Raw genomic sequence first — 13,986 nt, 5'->3', positions numbered from 1 at the left:
CTACACAAACTGAATCAACCCTTTTTGTAATTTCGACTTTATTACTTACCGGTATACTACTTTGTATATTTCATTTCTTTAATAAATTGTATAATAGTTATGCACTTGAATGTCTGCTTGCCATTGTTTTTCCCAGAATTCTGCTATCAGAGCTAGTTTTTAATTAAGTTATTACTAAAGCCAATAGTAATTGAATGCAGAGGCAATTATGTAATATGATAACAAGTAGATACATTTACAACCAGACCTTTGAGGGCAACCATAATGCTGATGTGGCCTGGGATGAAATTGAGTTTGACACCCCTGCTCTAGCATTTGGGTTTAGATGCCGCCAAATGTCTATTAGGTTAATTTCTTGGATTAAGCACTGTACTGTTTTTGTAGTTTGCACATGAGTAACATCCAAACCAGAAGATCTGTCTTTTACAGGGTCAAGGGTGCAGTCGAAGTCACCACAGATAATGCATTTGCCAGGAAATGTTAAGATTTTCAGGAAGAGATTGCTGTAGAAAGCTGGGTCATCCCCGTTGGGGCTATATACATTTATCAGACTTATCTCCTCATGCAAAAGAAAACCACGAATAATCAGAAACCTCCCAGTTGTGTCCTCAACCATATCCTGTATCTGCATTGGACTAGATTTATGAATCAATACAATTACTCCTCTAGCACTTGATAAATGAGATGCTGAAAACACCTTCCCAGGCCACCTTCTCCTTATCTTTGATGTATCCCCAGGTAGAAAATGAGTCTCCTGTAAAAAAGCGACTTAAGCTCCCAAAAACTTTATCCTGCTCATAACCTGTTTCACCTTTGCCAATTTGTTTAAACCCCTGCAGTTCCAGGAAATGCAATTCACGTTAACCATTGACATTTATGTGATTTTCATTTGCTGCTGTGAAATAACCCTTTAAAACAGACAAGTGTACTTTTGGCAGTGGCACATATACACTTGCAGTTAGATATACAGACGGGTGACAAATTAAAGGAAATCCAACATAAAGTGTCTTAGGTGTTGGGTTGCCAGAACAGCTTCAGTGCACCTTTGCATTGATTCTACAAGTCTCTGAACTCTACTGGAGGGATGAACACTATTCTTCCAAAAGATATTCCCTCATTTGGTGTTTTGATGATGGTGGTTGAGAGCGCTGTCGAACACGTTGGTCTAAAATCTCTCATAGATGTTCAGCTGGGTTGAGATCTGGTGACTGTGAAGGTCATAGCATATGATTCACATCATTTTCATACTCATCAAACCATTCAGTGACCCCTCGTGCCCTATGGATGGGGCATTATCATCCTGGAAGAGACCACTCCCATCAGGATAGAAATGTTTCATCATAGGATAAAGGTGATCACTCAGAACAACTTTGTATTGATTTGCAGTGACCCTTCCCTCTAAGGGGACAAGTGGACCCAAACCATGCCAGAAAAATGCCCCCCCAAAGCATAACAGAGCCACCAGATCCTCTCACTGTAGGCGTCAAAGCATTCAAGCCTGTATCGTTTTTTCTTTTAATTTGTCATCCGTCTGTATATTGAAACTGCGAAGAGGAAATAACTTGGAACTTACAAATCCTTCCCTGAACCTGTCCAGCATGACCATGCATGGACTACCCCTAACCTGTATAGTAATACTCCCTTCAGCTATCAGCGGGTCCACACCATAGTGAGGAACCATCTGTAGGCCCGTTTGAGTTTCCTTAACTCATTGTCACATTGCTCCTACATAGATATCAATCAACCCCATACTTATTTTAGTTATCAAATCAAAATCAAATTTCCTCTTTTCCTATTGTGAGAGAAAATTGAATAATAGGTTATCATTTTATAAATCCTTTGTATATATGTTACAAATATTGTTTTCAAACTAAGGGGTCAGTGTTTTCAACTGAATGTAATGTAATGGCATTGTCATTCTGATATACATGTAGGTGAAGAAACCTTACTCCGAGGCTAGTTGACCTCTTGAACTTGTTTCTATCCGAGGGTTGTTTGCTGACCTCTGGGGTTAGCTAGAGATATCTTTGCTTCAAGTCTTCTGTCTTAGAAACTTTGTGGATCATGTAGTGCCCAGGCAAGCTAAATTTGAAGGATGTCCTTGTTTGAAGTTATTAATTGACCATGAGGTCATCATATGACCATACTTGTTTGAAAGAGGGTGTAACAGTTTGTGGAAGGTCCCTTTTAGGGACCTGACTCTTTTTAGCTTTGCTTCTGGGGAGGTATAAAGCTGTCTGGTTTGAGTTCACAATCTTTAGAGAAAGGGCCAGCTGAACAACATGCTTTCTCTTCAAAAATACAAGATGATTGTATTTTTGTTATGTGTTTTTTGTGTTTGGCCATTTGTATAGCTGTTACTGATGTACAAGTAACAATGTTTAATGTTTTCTTTATGTCTGTGTGGTTCTCGAGCAACTATGAAAAATTTCCACGACACTATCATTTCATAAAAATAACAATTATAAAGACAGATAGGCCCAAAACAGGAGATAAAAATAACAAGTTATGTGATAACTCAATAATTACAGGACTGCCTAATTTCTACTGTTTTTCAGGTAAAGACGTCTATAAGCAAATTTGAGTAGTACTCTCAAAATATGTTTGAGTCCAGTCTCTCATTCCAGTGATGTAGTTGTTCACTGCTGCTGGTGAGTCAAAGGTGTAAGTTGCCTCTCTGTGAGTCAAGCTACAAATAGGATCCGATGCTTGGTGATGTCTTTCTCTTGCAGTTTTTGCCATATGCTGCCAAAGCCTCTTTGTTGCTGACAAATCTTGATGGAATCTGATAACATTGTCCTTGCACATTACCTGGCCTTTCAGTCTTGCTGCCCTCAGGACCCTTTCTTTATCTCTGTAGTTGAGAAACTTCACAATAAATTGCGAATTAGAGTTGCGCTTTTGGCCGGCGATACAGTGAGCTCTCTCCACTGCAGGCGAGGGTGTGTTGAGAGTTTCTGAGAACCATTTTTTCAATAAAGGCACAGCAGTTTGTCCCCTCTTCCTTTTCTGGTATGCCTGTTATTCTCAAGTTGTTACGCCCGCTTCTACACTCTAGGTCATCTGTTTTGGACACGAGTAACTTTAACTTGGCCCCCAAGTCTTTGTTTGTAGGTTGTTGATTGTATCTTCTGCGGATTAAATACGTTCGTCAGCCTTGTTGACGCAGCCATTTCCCTCATATTGGCCTCAGTAGCTGTTAGCACTCCATCAGTTTTATGATGAAAGTAATGTTTGAAGGATGTGATAGATTTCACAATGTCTGCACTGGTCACATTGTGTTCGTTATCTGCGTCGCTAGCTAGCATGGCGCCTTCATCATCGATTACCGAGTCTCGCGAATTTTCATCGTTAGCTACCAACTCTCTTGTTTTAACTCTGTCCTGTTTTTCCAGACTTCGGCATATTCATTCCCTCATTCCTCCCCATTTTCAGATAATTAACAACGGAGCAGGAGATTATATCTGTTCACTCACACCACCATCCCAGTAAAAGGTTTTCACTTAATACACAAAAGCGTTGATCTTTTTTCTTTTTGCACTTCTTTTTATACTCAAGTTATGTAACTGTCATTCAGCTTTTTTGCTGAGTCATATTGTTTTCTTGTGGCCTAGTGGCAAATTTTTGCAGCTTGGTGGTTGGAAACCGCTGTGTTAAAGTAAGTGGACATGCACACTGAGGTTTACTGTTAACTTTTACAAGGAGAGTAAAATGTTGTTCTGTTGACAGTATTAACAATAACATACACTGAGCTACTAGTTTATTAGGTACACCTGCACAGTTGCATGTTTCAGCCTCTATTTACCTACATAGGAGGGACATCATGTTAAAAACGGCTCCTAAGGTGTGTAAATGACCACACACGCGCACACACGTGCAGACACAAAGTAATGAGATAAACACAGGCCCGGTCGGCAGACCTGGTGTGCCAGCCTCCTGTGGAGAGCAAAAACAAGCACTCATAACTACCTGTCTGCCTGTATGTCTCTGTCTGACCCACATAATGACCTGTCTGCCTGCCTCTCTGTCTGTCTATCTGTCTGTCTGTCTGTCTGTCTTTCTAATCATTTGTATTTGTGTACGCCTGACTCTGACTCTCTCTGACTTCTACCTTGACCTGTTTGTGCTCCTGTCAGCTTGTGTGTCTTCATGCCTCTCTCTGTCTGCCTGCTCATTTGTGTTTTGTCACATTGTGCGCTTGCCCCTCTCTCTCTCTGCTCTCCCGCTGTCTTGTCAGCCTAACACATCTACCTCTTTCTTTTTTCTGTGTGACTGTACGCCTGCCTGTCTCTCTCTTCCATAGGTTTATGTGGGCATTACTGTTCTGGCTTCTGTTAGAAAGCCCTGCGTTGAACATGGAAATACTTTTTAGATTTGTTTTATCCTACTTTGAAGCCATTTCCCCACATGATAATACAAAGTGAATGCCAGAAGGTTTAGACAGTCAGATGAAAGAATTTAGTAATTTTTTCTGTTGAATGTTAACAGACTTCATTTTTCGAGGAATCTTGTGCCATCTTTCTACAGTAATGTGTCTGTCTGTGACTACATAAGATTTCCTTCACCACCCTTGCCTTATTTTGGTATTAGTTTATGTGCTAGCTGTAGGCAAATCGCACCGAGATGAACTTCATCAGTTCACAGAAAATAAATTATATTGTATTAGCTGTCCAGTTCCTTGAAATTCTTTTTTTTTTTCCATTCCTACCAGGCATTTCTCTGATAAATAAAAACCTCAGATAGGAAATCAGCTGACCAGCTCCTCTTATGTTTTTGTTATATCACACTGATACAAAACTTGGCTCAGTGTGACTGCTTATTTTTATATTTATATAGCAACAGAACAGAATTATCAGGATTATGAGCCACCAGCTGGGTGCTGGCGGATTGTGAATACTAAGAATACTCAGATGGAAGTCCAGCAGTAAGGCAGTTGCAAATCAAGCATTGTTGTTCTTTTAAAAGATAATAGCTTATCTTATCAACAGAAAATGTATTTCAGTTTTGGTAATGTATTCTTGATAATGTATTTTTTGTTATTTAGGTAAAATTTCCAAACATTTGCAGGTAATCTACCAGCGATATTAAGCATTAATTGCATTCCGCCCTAACAATACAGCAGTGAGACATGGACATGACATGAGAACAGTAATAAGCACTTTTTTGCTACTAGTTTTTCTTTTCCTTATAGTCTGACATGCTTTACAGGTGTTTAGGGCTGTTGTATTGTTGCCAGCTGTTTGTCAGCTACTGGACGCCTGTCCTTGAGAGGTTGCCAAGCTGTGACGAAGCATAAGTTAGACAGCTAAAAGGACTGAGTTGGGCTCAGCTCGGCAACCAGGTGACAGGACATCACGCTCTTTCTCCCTCCTCATTTTCACCACTCTCTTTTCTTCTTTCTGTTTTGTCCTGGGTATCTTGTTTTTCTTTCTCTCCTCGTCTATTCCTCCTCTAATCTTTGATGAGCTCTGTTTCCTTGGACTCCCTTCCTCCTCCTTTTCCTCCCGTTCTTCCTCCCGTTCTTCCTCTTCCAACCCTTTTCGTCGTACTGTCATCTATTTTTAGCTCCTCGTGTGGTGAGCAGAGGAGGTGCGTGAAAGCACGGGAGTGTGTCTGGATTGCGGGGGAGAAAGGTGCAGGGTGGTGTGTGTTTGTGTGTGTGTATGTGTGTGTGGGAGGGTATGTTTAGGTCTCCATCACGCTACACCAAATTGCCCTGCACGAGACAAACTCTGCAGTCTTCAGAAAGTCATTAGGAGGAGGATGTAGACCATGCAGCACTAAATCTGACAGTGATTACTACACTGTGAAGTTTCTAATTTTAGTGCAGGATTCTGAGTAATTTAATGTAATCATAACATCATATAATCTAAAAATAACTCAGTTGCTAATTATTGTAGCAGAGATTCAGTAGACTCTTCAGTGCACGGCTGAATGGGACTTGCCAGGGCTAACCTGTTTAAGAAAAAGGCTTTAAACTGAATCCTAACCAGCCCTTTAAACCCTTGCAACAAAAAAGCTGGCTCTTAATATTGCTTGGAGGGAGATTAAAAAATGTCACATGAGGTCATGCTACCTGGGTATAGCTGACTGTGGCAAAGCAACTCTCACGCTAAGTGGAGGTGCAGCGTCTGCTGATGCATGCAAAATCAGGAGCAGGTGCATATCTGTGTTAGACTCTCAGGCCAAATAGACAAAGTTACAGTTCAAACACAAACATTCTCCTCTCACAGCTTAAAGAGGACATGAAAAGTTTACATTCAGTCTGAAAATGTTGGGGAATTTTGGGGGGAAATCCGTCGCCTCTTAGTACTGTAGTTTTTATGTGTCCATATGTTGCTGTCTCTTTCACTTTCTATCTTGCTCTATCAGAGACACAAAGAATTGCAAGGTTAGACAGAAAACAACAACAAAAAAATTCAGTATCTAAAAAGACCCTTAAGGAAAGTAGGCCATTTGTGTAATTATACATTACATAAGTACCATTGTTAGACAATGTTTACATTGTAAAAGGCACTAGTACTGTGTCTGCGAGCATGTGTGCATTTTTGAATGTGATGTTATTTTACCAACATATTCATATCGTATGAATGGTATTATTATTATTATTGTTATTATTATTATTGTTAACATTTCCACCGTGACTTTCCTGCTATAATTAGACAAGTCAGGAAAAGGTCCTCTGTAATGTTTTTGATCACAACATTTCCACATGATACTCCAGCAGCCATCCACAAGTTTTGGTAGAAATGCCTTAAGTACAGTAGCAATTATTTATTACAAAACAAAATCACAGTTAACCCTAGCAATAGAATTTATTTTCAGGTTGGATTCAGGCTAATACAGATATTTTATGTAATGGCAGCAGTATGATTTACTACAGTATTAATAAATCTTTGTATTTGTTCTTGTTGTTGAGGCAGTGAGTTCATTAACTTGAACTAGACTAATGCGCCATGGAGATAGTATATTTACATCGCAGTGGCATGTTTTTTTCAGTAATCTTATGTTTATTTTTATGACATTTCATTTTTAATCTTCTGCATTAGCTGTAGAGGCATCTCTATAAATATAACTTTGAGCAAGACCTTAGAAAATGTTAATTTTAGCATCACTAAAAAAAAACCCCTTTTTATTTCTTATCTGAAGTTGCTGAACTTCCACCACTGAATTGCGCCTTTCAAGCTCTTCTTCACTTGCAGAATGCACCTAAAAGGCAAAACCGAGCTGCTAATTTCATATTTCTTGCTGCGTTAGTGAATCAGCTGCTAATTACACACAAGCTAGGAGCGCAAATTCAATTATTTGTGCTGTGCTTTCATGTATTTAAATCTGTGTCTCACTCTCTTAGGCCGTTATGTTTCTGCAGATTATTATTAGATTACACATATAGAAATGATGAAACTTGTAAAAATTGATTTATGTCATTAAGTTTTATTCCATGTACAGAGTACCAGCATGAAAAAATCAGAGGCTGTAAAATCGCCCTAATAAACATGCAAGTAGAGAAAATTTAACAGATCCAACTTAATGGATTCTTTATCTAGAAATGAAAGACTGTCTGTTAAAGAGCGGCGCTTTAAACAGTCTGGTGAAGTTCCGCCCTGCCTGTGTCTCTGTGTCAACCTTTGAGCAGCATTCAGCACAATAGTAGTTCCTATTGCACTGTATGTCCTTGGTTTACATTTAGATTAATAATAGCAATGTTTCCTGTAAACTGCACTCATGTATGAGGTCATTGTTTCACTAAAACAAATACAAAAACTTTTCTGCACTGTGGAGTGACAATGTCTACATTCTTATACTATAGGTCAACATGTCTTATCTTTTGGTAATATGGTGAGAGGCTGCAGTGCAGAGATGTTAACAGTCAAAAGTTAATTTTACAAAAGCTGAGTTAACATTGAATATTGCTAATTTTAACAGTGTGCATCAGTAGTTTTGAGTCTTGGAGTGCGTATGAGAAACACTGGCACAGACAACATGGGGAGGGTTGAGAGGGTGGGGAAGGAGGCAGCCTCGTGCCCTCGCAGTCGATCATTGGCTGGAGCCACTGGGAAGGGGAGGGGCCTCTGTGCCGCTGTTTCTGTAGAGAGAGAGGCAGAGGGGGTGAGAGAGTGAGAGAGAGAGACAGCAAAGGAGGATAAATGAACACAGGGGTTTCTCCTAGCATCGGTATGCCTGCCTACCTCATTTTCACTCCAGACATAGTTGCTGCTCTTCTGGATAGAAATAACAGCTGAGGTGTGTTTTGTATGTGTGTGCGCGTTTTAAACATCAGTCACCCCCGCGCACTGCCTTCATCCTTTCAGCTCCCGGCAGTCTGCTGTGATCCTACTGCGAAGGAGCAGACAGAAACTGAGACAAGAGCAAGCGGACATGGAAGTGTGGTGAAAAGAGGGTAAAGGAGCAGCCAGAAAGAAGGAGGAAAAAGAAGAGGAAACAGGAAAGAGAAGCAGGACAGAAGTGGTACAAGAGGAAAGAATCAAGAGGAGAAATTATCCTTAATGTCTCCTTCCCTCAATTTATGTATGCAGCGCATTTCACAATAATGTATCTTCACTGGAAGCTGTGTTTGTGACTCTGTGGACTGTAAACAGATAAGAGGGAGCTCTCTGTCTGTGCCTTCTGCAGCTGCAGCAGATGTTGAAGCCATCTCTGACTTTATAGGGAGCGAAGGCATTTCAAGCATAGATTGGACTGGAATTTCTTTAAACAAAGTCATTTCTTTCTTTTTTCCCCTTTCTGTGCCTTCAGCTGGGAAGTTTGCTTTACTGGAAAAAAAAGAAGAAGAGGATTACACACATTTCTTTTTGTGTGTTAATCTGTTTGCAGGTGTGTGTATCCTGGTGGTTTTGTATATTTGTGTAAAACTACACCACCCCACACCGAGGACAAACCCAGGCTGCTTCCTCACCTTTCTCCGTCCTTTCCATCCCTCCTGCATTTGAAATGGCAGATGGTGGCAGTCTCATCATGGAGCCGCAGCACGGAGCTTTTCGTTTGGACTGAAACCACACAGCTAGTCTCACAACCAGCCACCTACCTGACAAAATAGTCCTTGGGTTCACCGTACCCTTGAAGGGCCCCTCAGACACGTATTCCTGCCCGAGATGATGAATTCCTCCTTGGATCCACTGAACCAGAGCTCTGCTGACCCGTCAAACTTCTCTGCTCCCTTTTGCCTGCTTGAGATAGGCTATTCCCAGATTTTCAGCACCTGCCTCCTTGAGGTCTCTATCATACTTCTCCTCACTGTTCTCATTATTTCTGGTAACCTCGTGGTGATTTTCGTGTTTCACTGTGCTCCTTTGCTTAGCCAGCACACCACTAGTGCTTTCATCCAGACTATGGCATATGCTGATCTGCTGGTGGGGGTCAGCTGCCTCTTCCCTTCCCTGTCCCTCCTCCATCACCTCCAGGGCCTCGACCCCAAACTCACCTGCCAGGTGTTCGGGTACATGGTATCTGTTTTGAAGTCAGTTTCAATGGCATCGTTAGCATGTGTGAGTGTGGACCGCTACATCGCCATCACACGACCATTGACTTATGCGTCCTTAGTAACACCCTGTCGAGTGCGCTGCTGCATTGCTCTAATATGGTTGTACTCTGCTCTGGTGTTTCTACCATCTTTCCTTGGATGGGGGAAACCTGGTTACCACGGTGATGTGGTAGAGTGGTGCGCAGTTGAGTGGAGGACTCGTCCGGCTTTCACAACCTTTATCGTTGCGCTGCTCTATGCCCCAGCTGCGCTCACCGTCTGCTTCACCTACGCCAATATCTTCAAGATCTGCCGACAGCACACCCGGGAGATCAGTGAGCGCCACGCGCGTTACCGACCCCAACAGCTGCAGGGTCCAGGAATGACAGTGGGATCTATGGTCAAGGACAACAGTGCGGTAGAGCAAGGACAGTTGCCCCACTTGTCTCAACAAAAACCTCTACACCACCAACCACAGTATCAGCAGCCCACATCAACATACCCAGACAAACGTTATGCTATGGTATTGTTCCGCATTACCAGCGTGTTTTATATCCTCTGGTTGCCCTACATCCTCTACTTTCTGTTGGAAAGTGGAGGGATCTATCACCACCCAGCAGCGTCGTTTCTCACCACATGGCTGGCCATCAGCAACAGCTTCTGTAACTGTCTCATCTACAGCCTCTCCAACTCTGCCTTCAGGAAGGGCCTCAAACGCCTCTGCTCTTTCTGTTTACAGCGCAGTGGCAGTGGCTTTGGGGTTAGGAACACCAAAAAAGCTTTCCTTGGTTCTGTTGAAAAGGGATGTGCAGGGCCAGGGTATGGATATGGCCATGGGGAAATAGGAATTGGCACCACATGTCATGTGTAGTACACACACCCTTGTGCCAAATTGGCATTTGAACTTTTGAAAAGATGCCTGATGCCTGATTGCAGTAAAATGTCTCCTCTGTAAGATTAAATGTTCTGTAAAGTGATGGAAGGAGGCGTCGATCTGCCACTGCTGTTTCTGTCGCATTTGGAGGTTACACAGGCGTCCTCTCTGCACATGCCACAGCTGGCAAAGACAGAGGAAAGGAGTCAAGAGCGAAGCACTGAAGGATAAAAAAGGCCTGAATAGCCCTAGAAGGTGTTTTAAAATGGTCAGGAAACCCAGCCTATTGTGTATGGACAGCGGTGAGGGATGGAAGGGGGGTTCAAAGCAGAAAAAGGTGTCTGAAAATCCTTGGAGAAGTGAACTCTTTTGAGGTTGTAGATTTTTATCTTATCAGTTTTCTTTAACGGGAAGCGAATCCTTAACTTATTTTGCCAAAATAACAAAATCTAAGAATTGAGTACAGTCATGAAGAAAACTGTTACGAAAAGCTGTAAGTGCAGTATGTGAAACAATGTGACCTTTGTTTGTTGCCAGATTATCAGCACAGTATGTGTTGAATGCAAAAAAGAAGAAATGAATACAGTTGACTGCTGTGTTTTTGTAATGTAGTTCAGAGGTGAACTGCCAATAGCAAGCTCTTTAAGTATGTGTCATGTGCTCTAACCCCATCTGTATTTACATACTAAAAGTGATGCAATAGTATGTGTGTATTGTGTATCTGTTGTGTCTTTTAGTATATTAAATGACTGAATGATTTGACTGATTGATTGAGCTTACTCAGTGAAAAGGAAATGATGTAGGTTTAGACCTAATTTGTCATTTTATAGTTTCTTTGCATAGACTGAACTGATTATTGCTTGTCTGCACAAGACATCTATAGATGAACTTTGAATTTTAGATTATTTATTGATCCAAGTTGTTGTATAAGACATAAAGTCAGTGGGTTTAATCATTGAGCCCGCTGTTTGTAATATATGCCATGAGATGCTTTGGTGTACGACTGTTAACCTGACAAAAAGCCACAATTATTTTTAATCAATTTCTCTTGTAATGAATTTTTGTCACTTTCGTTGCACCTTTATTGTTTGGATTATGTAACTGAACTTATTCCATAACTGTCCAAGGCAAAGCGAGACCAAGACAGGATGTATTTTTAGATGTTATTGTACACTGATTGTTGGTACATCATTGGGTTGATTTTTTTTTTTTGACTAAAGGTAAAAATGTTAAACAATTAGATGAATGACCCTTTAACTGTGACCCTTGCACCTTGTCTTTGCGATTGGCTGACAGCAAACATCTAATGAGAAGCTGTAAATGTGTGATTGTGGAAATTTCACATTTACATGTTCTTGCAAGTAATTATTGTGTTACTTACAAACTAGTAAAACCTACTAGTGTATGCTGTATTGTGTATTATTCTGCCTGCATTCGGGGACTAGGGCATGCACAGAGCTGCAGACACACAAACACACACACACCATCACGGGAGGACCACACGTAAACAGAACAGACAAATAGCCCATTCTCTCTGCCAGCAGGCTAACCTCTGTGTGGCACCATGAAGCGATTTTGACCCCTCAACTCCCCAGGCGTTACTTTTGCTTGTGTGTGTGTGTGTGTGTGTGTGCGCACGTCTATGTGCATGCACATTTTGTAGTCTGTTTCCATCGTCTTGTCCCCATGTGTCTCTTTGTGGGTCCTTTTCACTCAAACTTGATATTTAATAGAAACTAATCAAGACCAATAATAAGCCGAATGGATCCAAGTGTACATACTGTGTCATAAACTCAGAGGTTGTTAATAATGATCTATATTCTGATCCACAGAGACTCATGCTACTGGGACTCAGTTTATTTAGGTGCAGATACTCTAGCTTTATATACCTAATCTAATGTACCAAAGAAAGTTCAACAGATATTCTCGGTTTATGATATTTTTTTCTAAATATCTAATATATGAAGATTTAGTAATATGCAAGTGGGTTTTACACAAAGTTTGTGTTGGTCCACTGCACTGTGTTGGCTCAGTGATGCCTAGTGTGCATGAATATGACTGTTTCTAAGTATACAGCGATATATTGTTGCCTTGATACACAAATGAAAATGATCAGTCAGGAAAGTATTTTCCTCTAACAATTAGGGAGGGCTCTGTTTATAGACATGCAACTGTTTTTAGAGAGAACTGGCAATTGTATGCATGTGCAGAGATGAAAATATACATCAGCCAGCCTTGGGCGATTGATTCCACATTCAGCGAGGAATAACCCAAACCCCATTTTGTGTGTATTTTAAGTAATTCAAAAATGTAACTGTTAATTCCGCTCATACAATTCATACTTTGCAATCCTTGTTCCTCTGTTATGTAAGAGTGAAAATAAGGAGGAGCGAAACACATGACTCAAAGCTGTTATTCCTTTTGCATGTATTTGTTTGAGTGTGTACATTTGCAAATGTTTGCTCACATATGATAATTGGTGTGTATGAGTGTGTGCAGGTATGTTCGGATTTGACCGCTTACTGAATTGGACTGTTTAGCGTGTTCTAGCAAGGGTGCTAACAAAGTTATCACCTTTCATTGCTTTATTAGCGTGACATCACTTCCCTTGAGTATATTGTGTTTTTGTGAGTGTGAGTATGGTGTACATTGGTGGTAGATAGATTCACATGTTGTCTTTTAAATATTTTGTCTGTCATTTGTGAAGCATTGCCAAATATTTCTTCTTTTGTTCCACTCTCTGAACAATTGTCAGTGTAGAGAAATGGCGTATTGAATGTCTGATTGTCAAACTACACAAATTTATTTTTGTAAATTTACTCAGTTTCTGTCTATTCTCTTGTGAAATGATAAATGAGTAGGTTTAGCAGCATGCTTACCTATTGAAATGATTGAAGTTGTCTTTATGAAAATGCATTTTTCATTTGACAGTTTTTATTGAGGTGTTTCTACTGTAAACAATTTTTTTAAGCTTGGAAAGAGTGATGACTTTGAATTTGAGGTTTAAAGTTCTCCACTAAAACCCCACTAACAAGATATTATTTCCCAGTTAATGATACAATTCCTCAGATTTGTCAGATTTAGTGCAAAGTGTTTTGGGACATTTATATGTCATTTAAATTATATGGAAATATTAGGTGGTGGGTTGCTGCTACTTCAAAGAGGTTTAAATGCACCACCACTCGACTAGACTGTGACTACCCAGATGTGTATCTGTCTTGGGATCAAGCAGAGACCTTATGTAGCTAATTAAGTCACATACTGTATATGTGGCTCGGTATAAATAAGTGTATTAACTGTTACAGGATTTTATCCAGATACAGAAAACATGAAATTGGGGCCTTAGTTAAAAAATGACCTATAAAATCCATATTGACGCAGGAGAATTTTTATCTTGAACATATTGCTTTCTCACTGAAGAAAAACAGTTTTTTAATCAACAACAAAATTATTTCATATCACCTGGATACTGGTTGGCCATTATACCTTAGAGTAGAGAGTGTACAGTACACAGAATAGACAGTACAACCTCAGTCTAATAGTGCACTTTAACACACAAACACACACACACATACATGCAGTGGTATTCTCTTTATCTGTCTTTGAATCTGTATTGGATCTTTGTCTTTGT

The 13,986-nt window shown here is 40.4% G+C and overlaps 2 protein-coding genes across 6 annotated transcripts in view; both read left to right on the top strand.

Annotated features, from left to right (window-relative positions):
- The window catches only part of LOC121885184 (rab GTPase-activating protein 1), an 80,271-nt gene that overhangs the window by 37,737 nt on the left and 28,548 nt on the right, over window positions 1-13,986 (top strand). The gene's annotated exons all lie outside the window — the stretch shown is intronic.
- Window positions 8,358-13,977, top strand: LOC121885185 (probable G-protein coupled receptor 21). The gene has a single exon (XM_042394383.1). The coding sequence runs from the start codon at window positions 9,114-9,116 to the stop codon at window positions 10,350-10,352; it is 1,239 nt and encodes a 412-aa protein (XP_042250317.1). The 5' UTR covers window positions 8,358-9,113; the 3' UTR covers window positions 10,353-13,977.

Source organism: Thunnus maccoyii, chromosome 19 (genome assembly GCF_910596095.1).
Source record: "Thunnus maccoyii chromosome 19, fThuMac1.1, whole genome shotgun sequence".
In the NCBI taxonomy this organism is placed as follows: domain Eukaryota; kingdom Metazoa; phylum Chordata; class Actinopteri; order Scombriformes; family Scombridae; genus Thunnus; species Thunnus maccoyii.
Note: the sequence above shows the minus strand (reverse complement) of the source record. Positions and strands in the feature narration are given on the sequence as shown.

Excerpts from the sequence above, each read along its gene's own strand:
- LOC121885185 (XM_042394383.1), top strand. The coding sequence starts at position 9,114 with ATGATGAATTCCTCCTTGGATCCACTGAACCAGAGCTCTGCTGACCCG.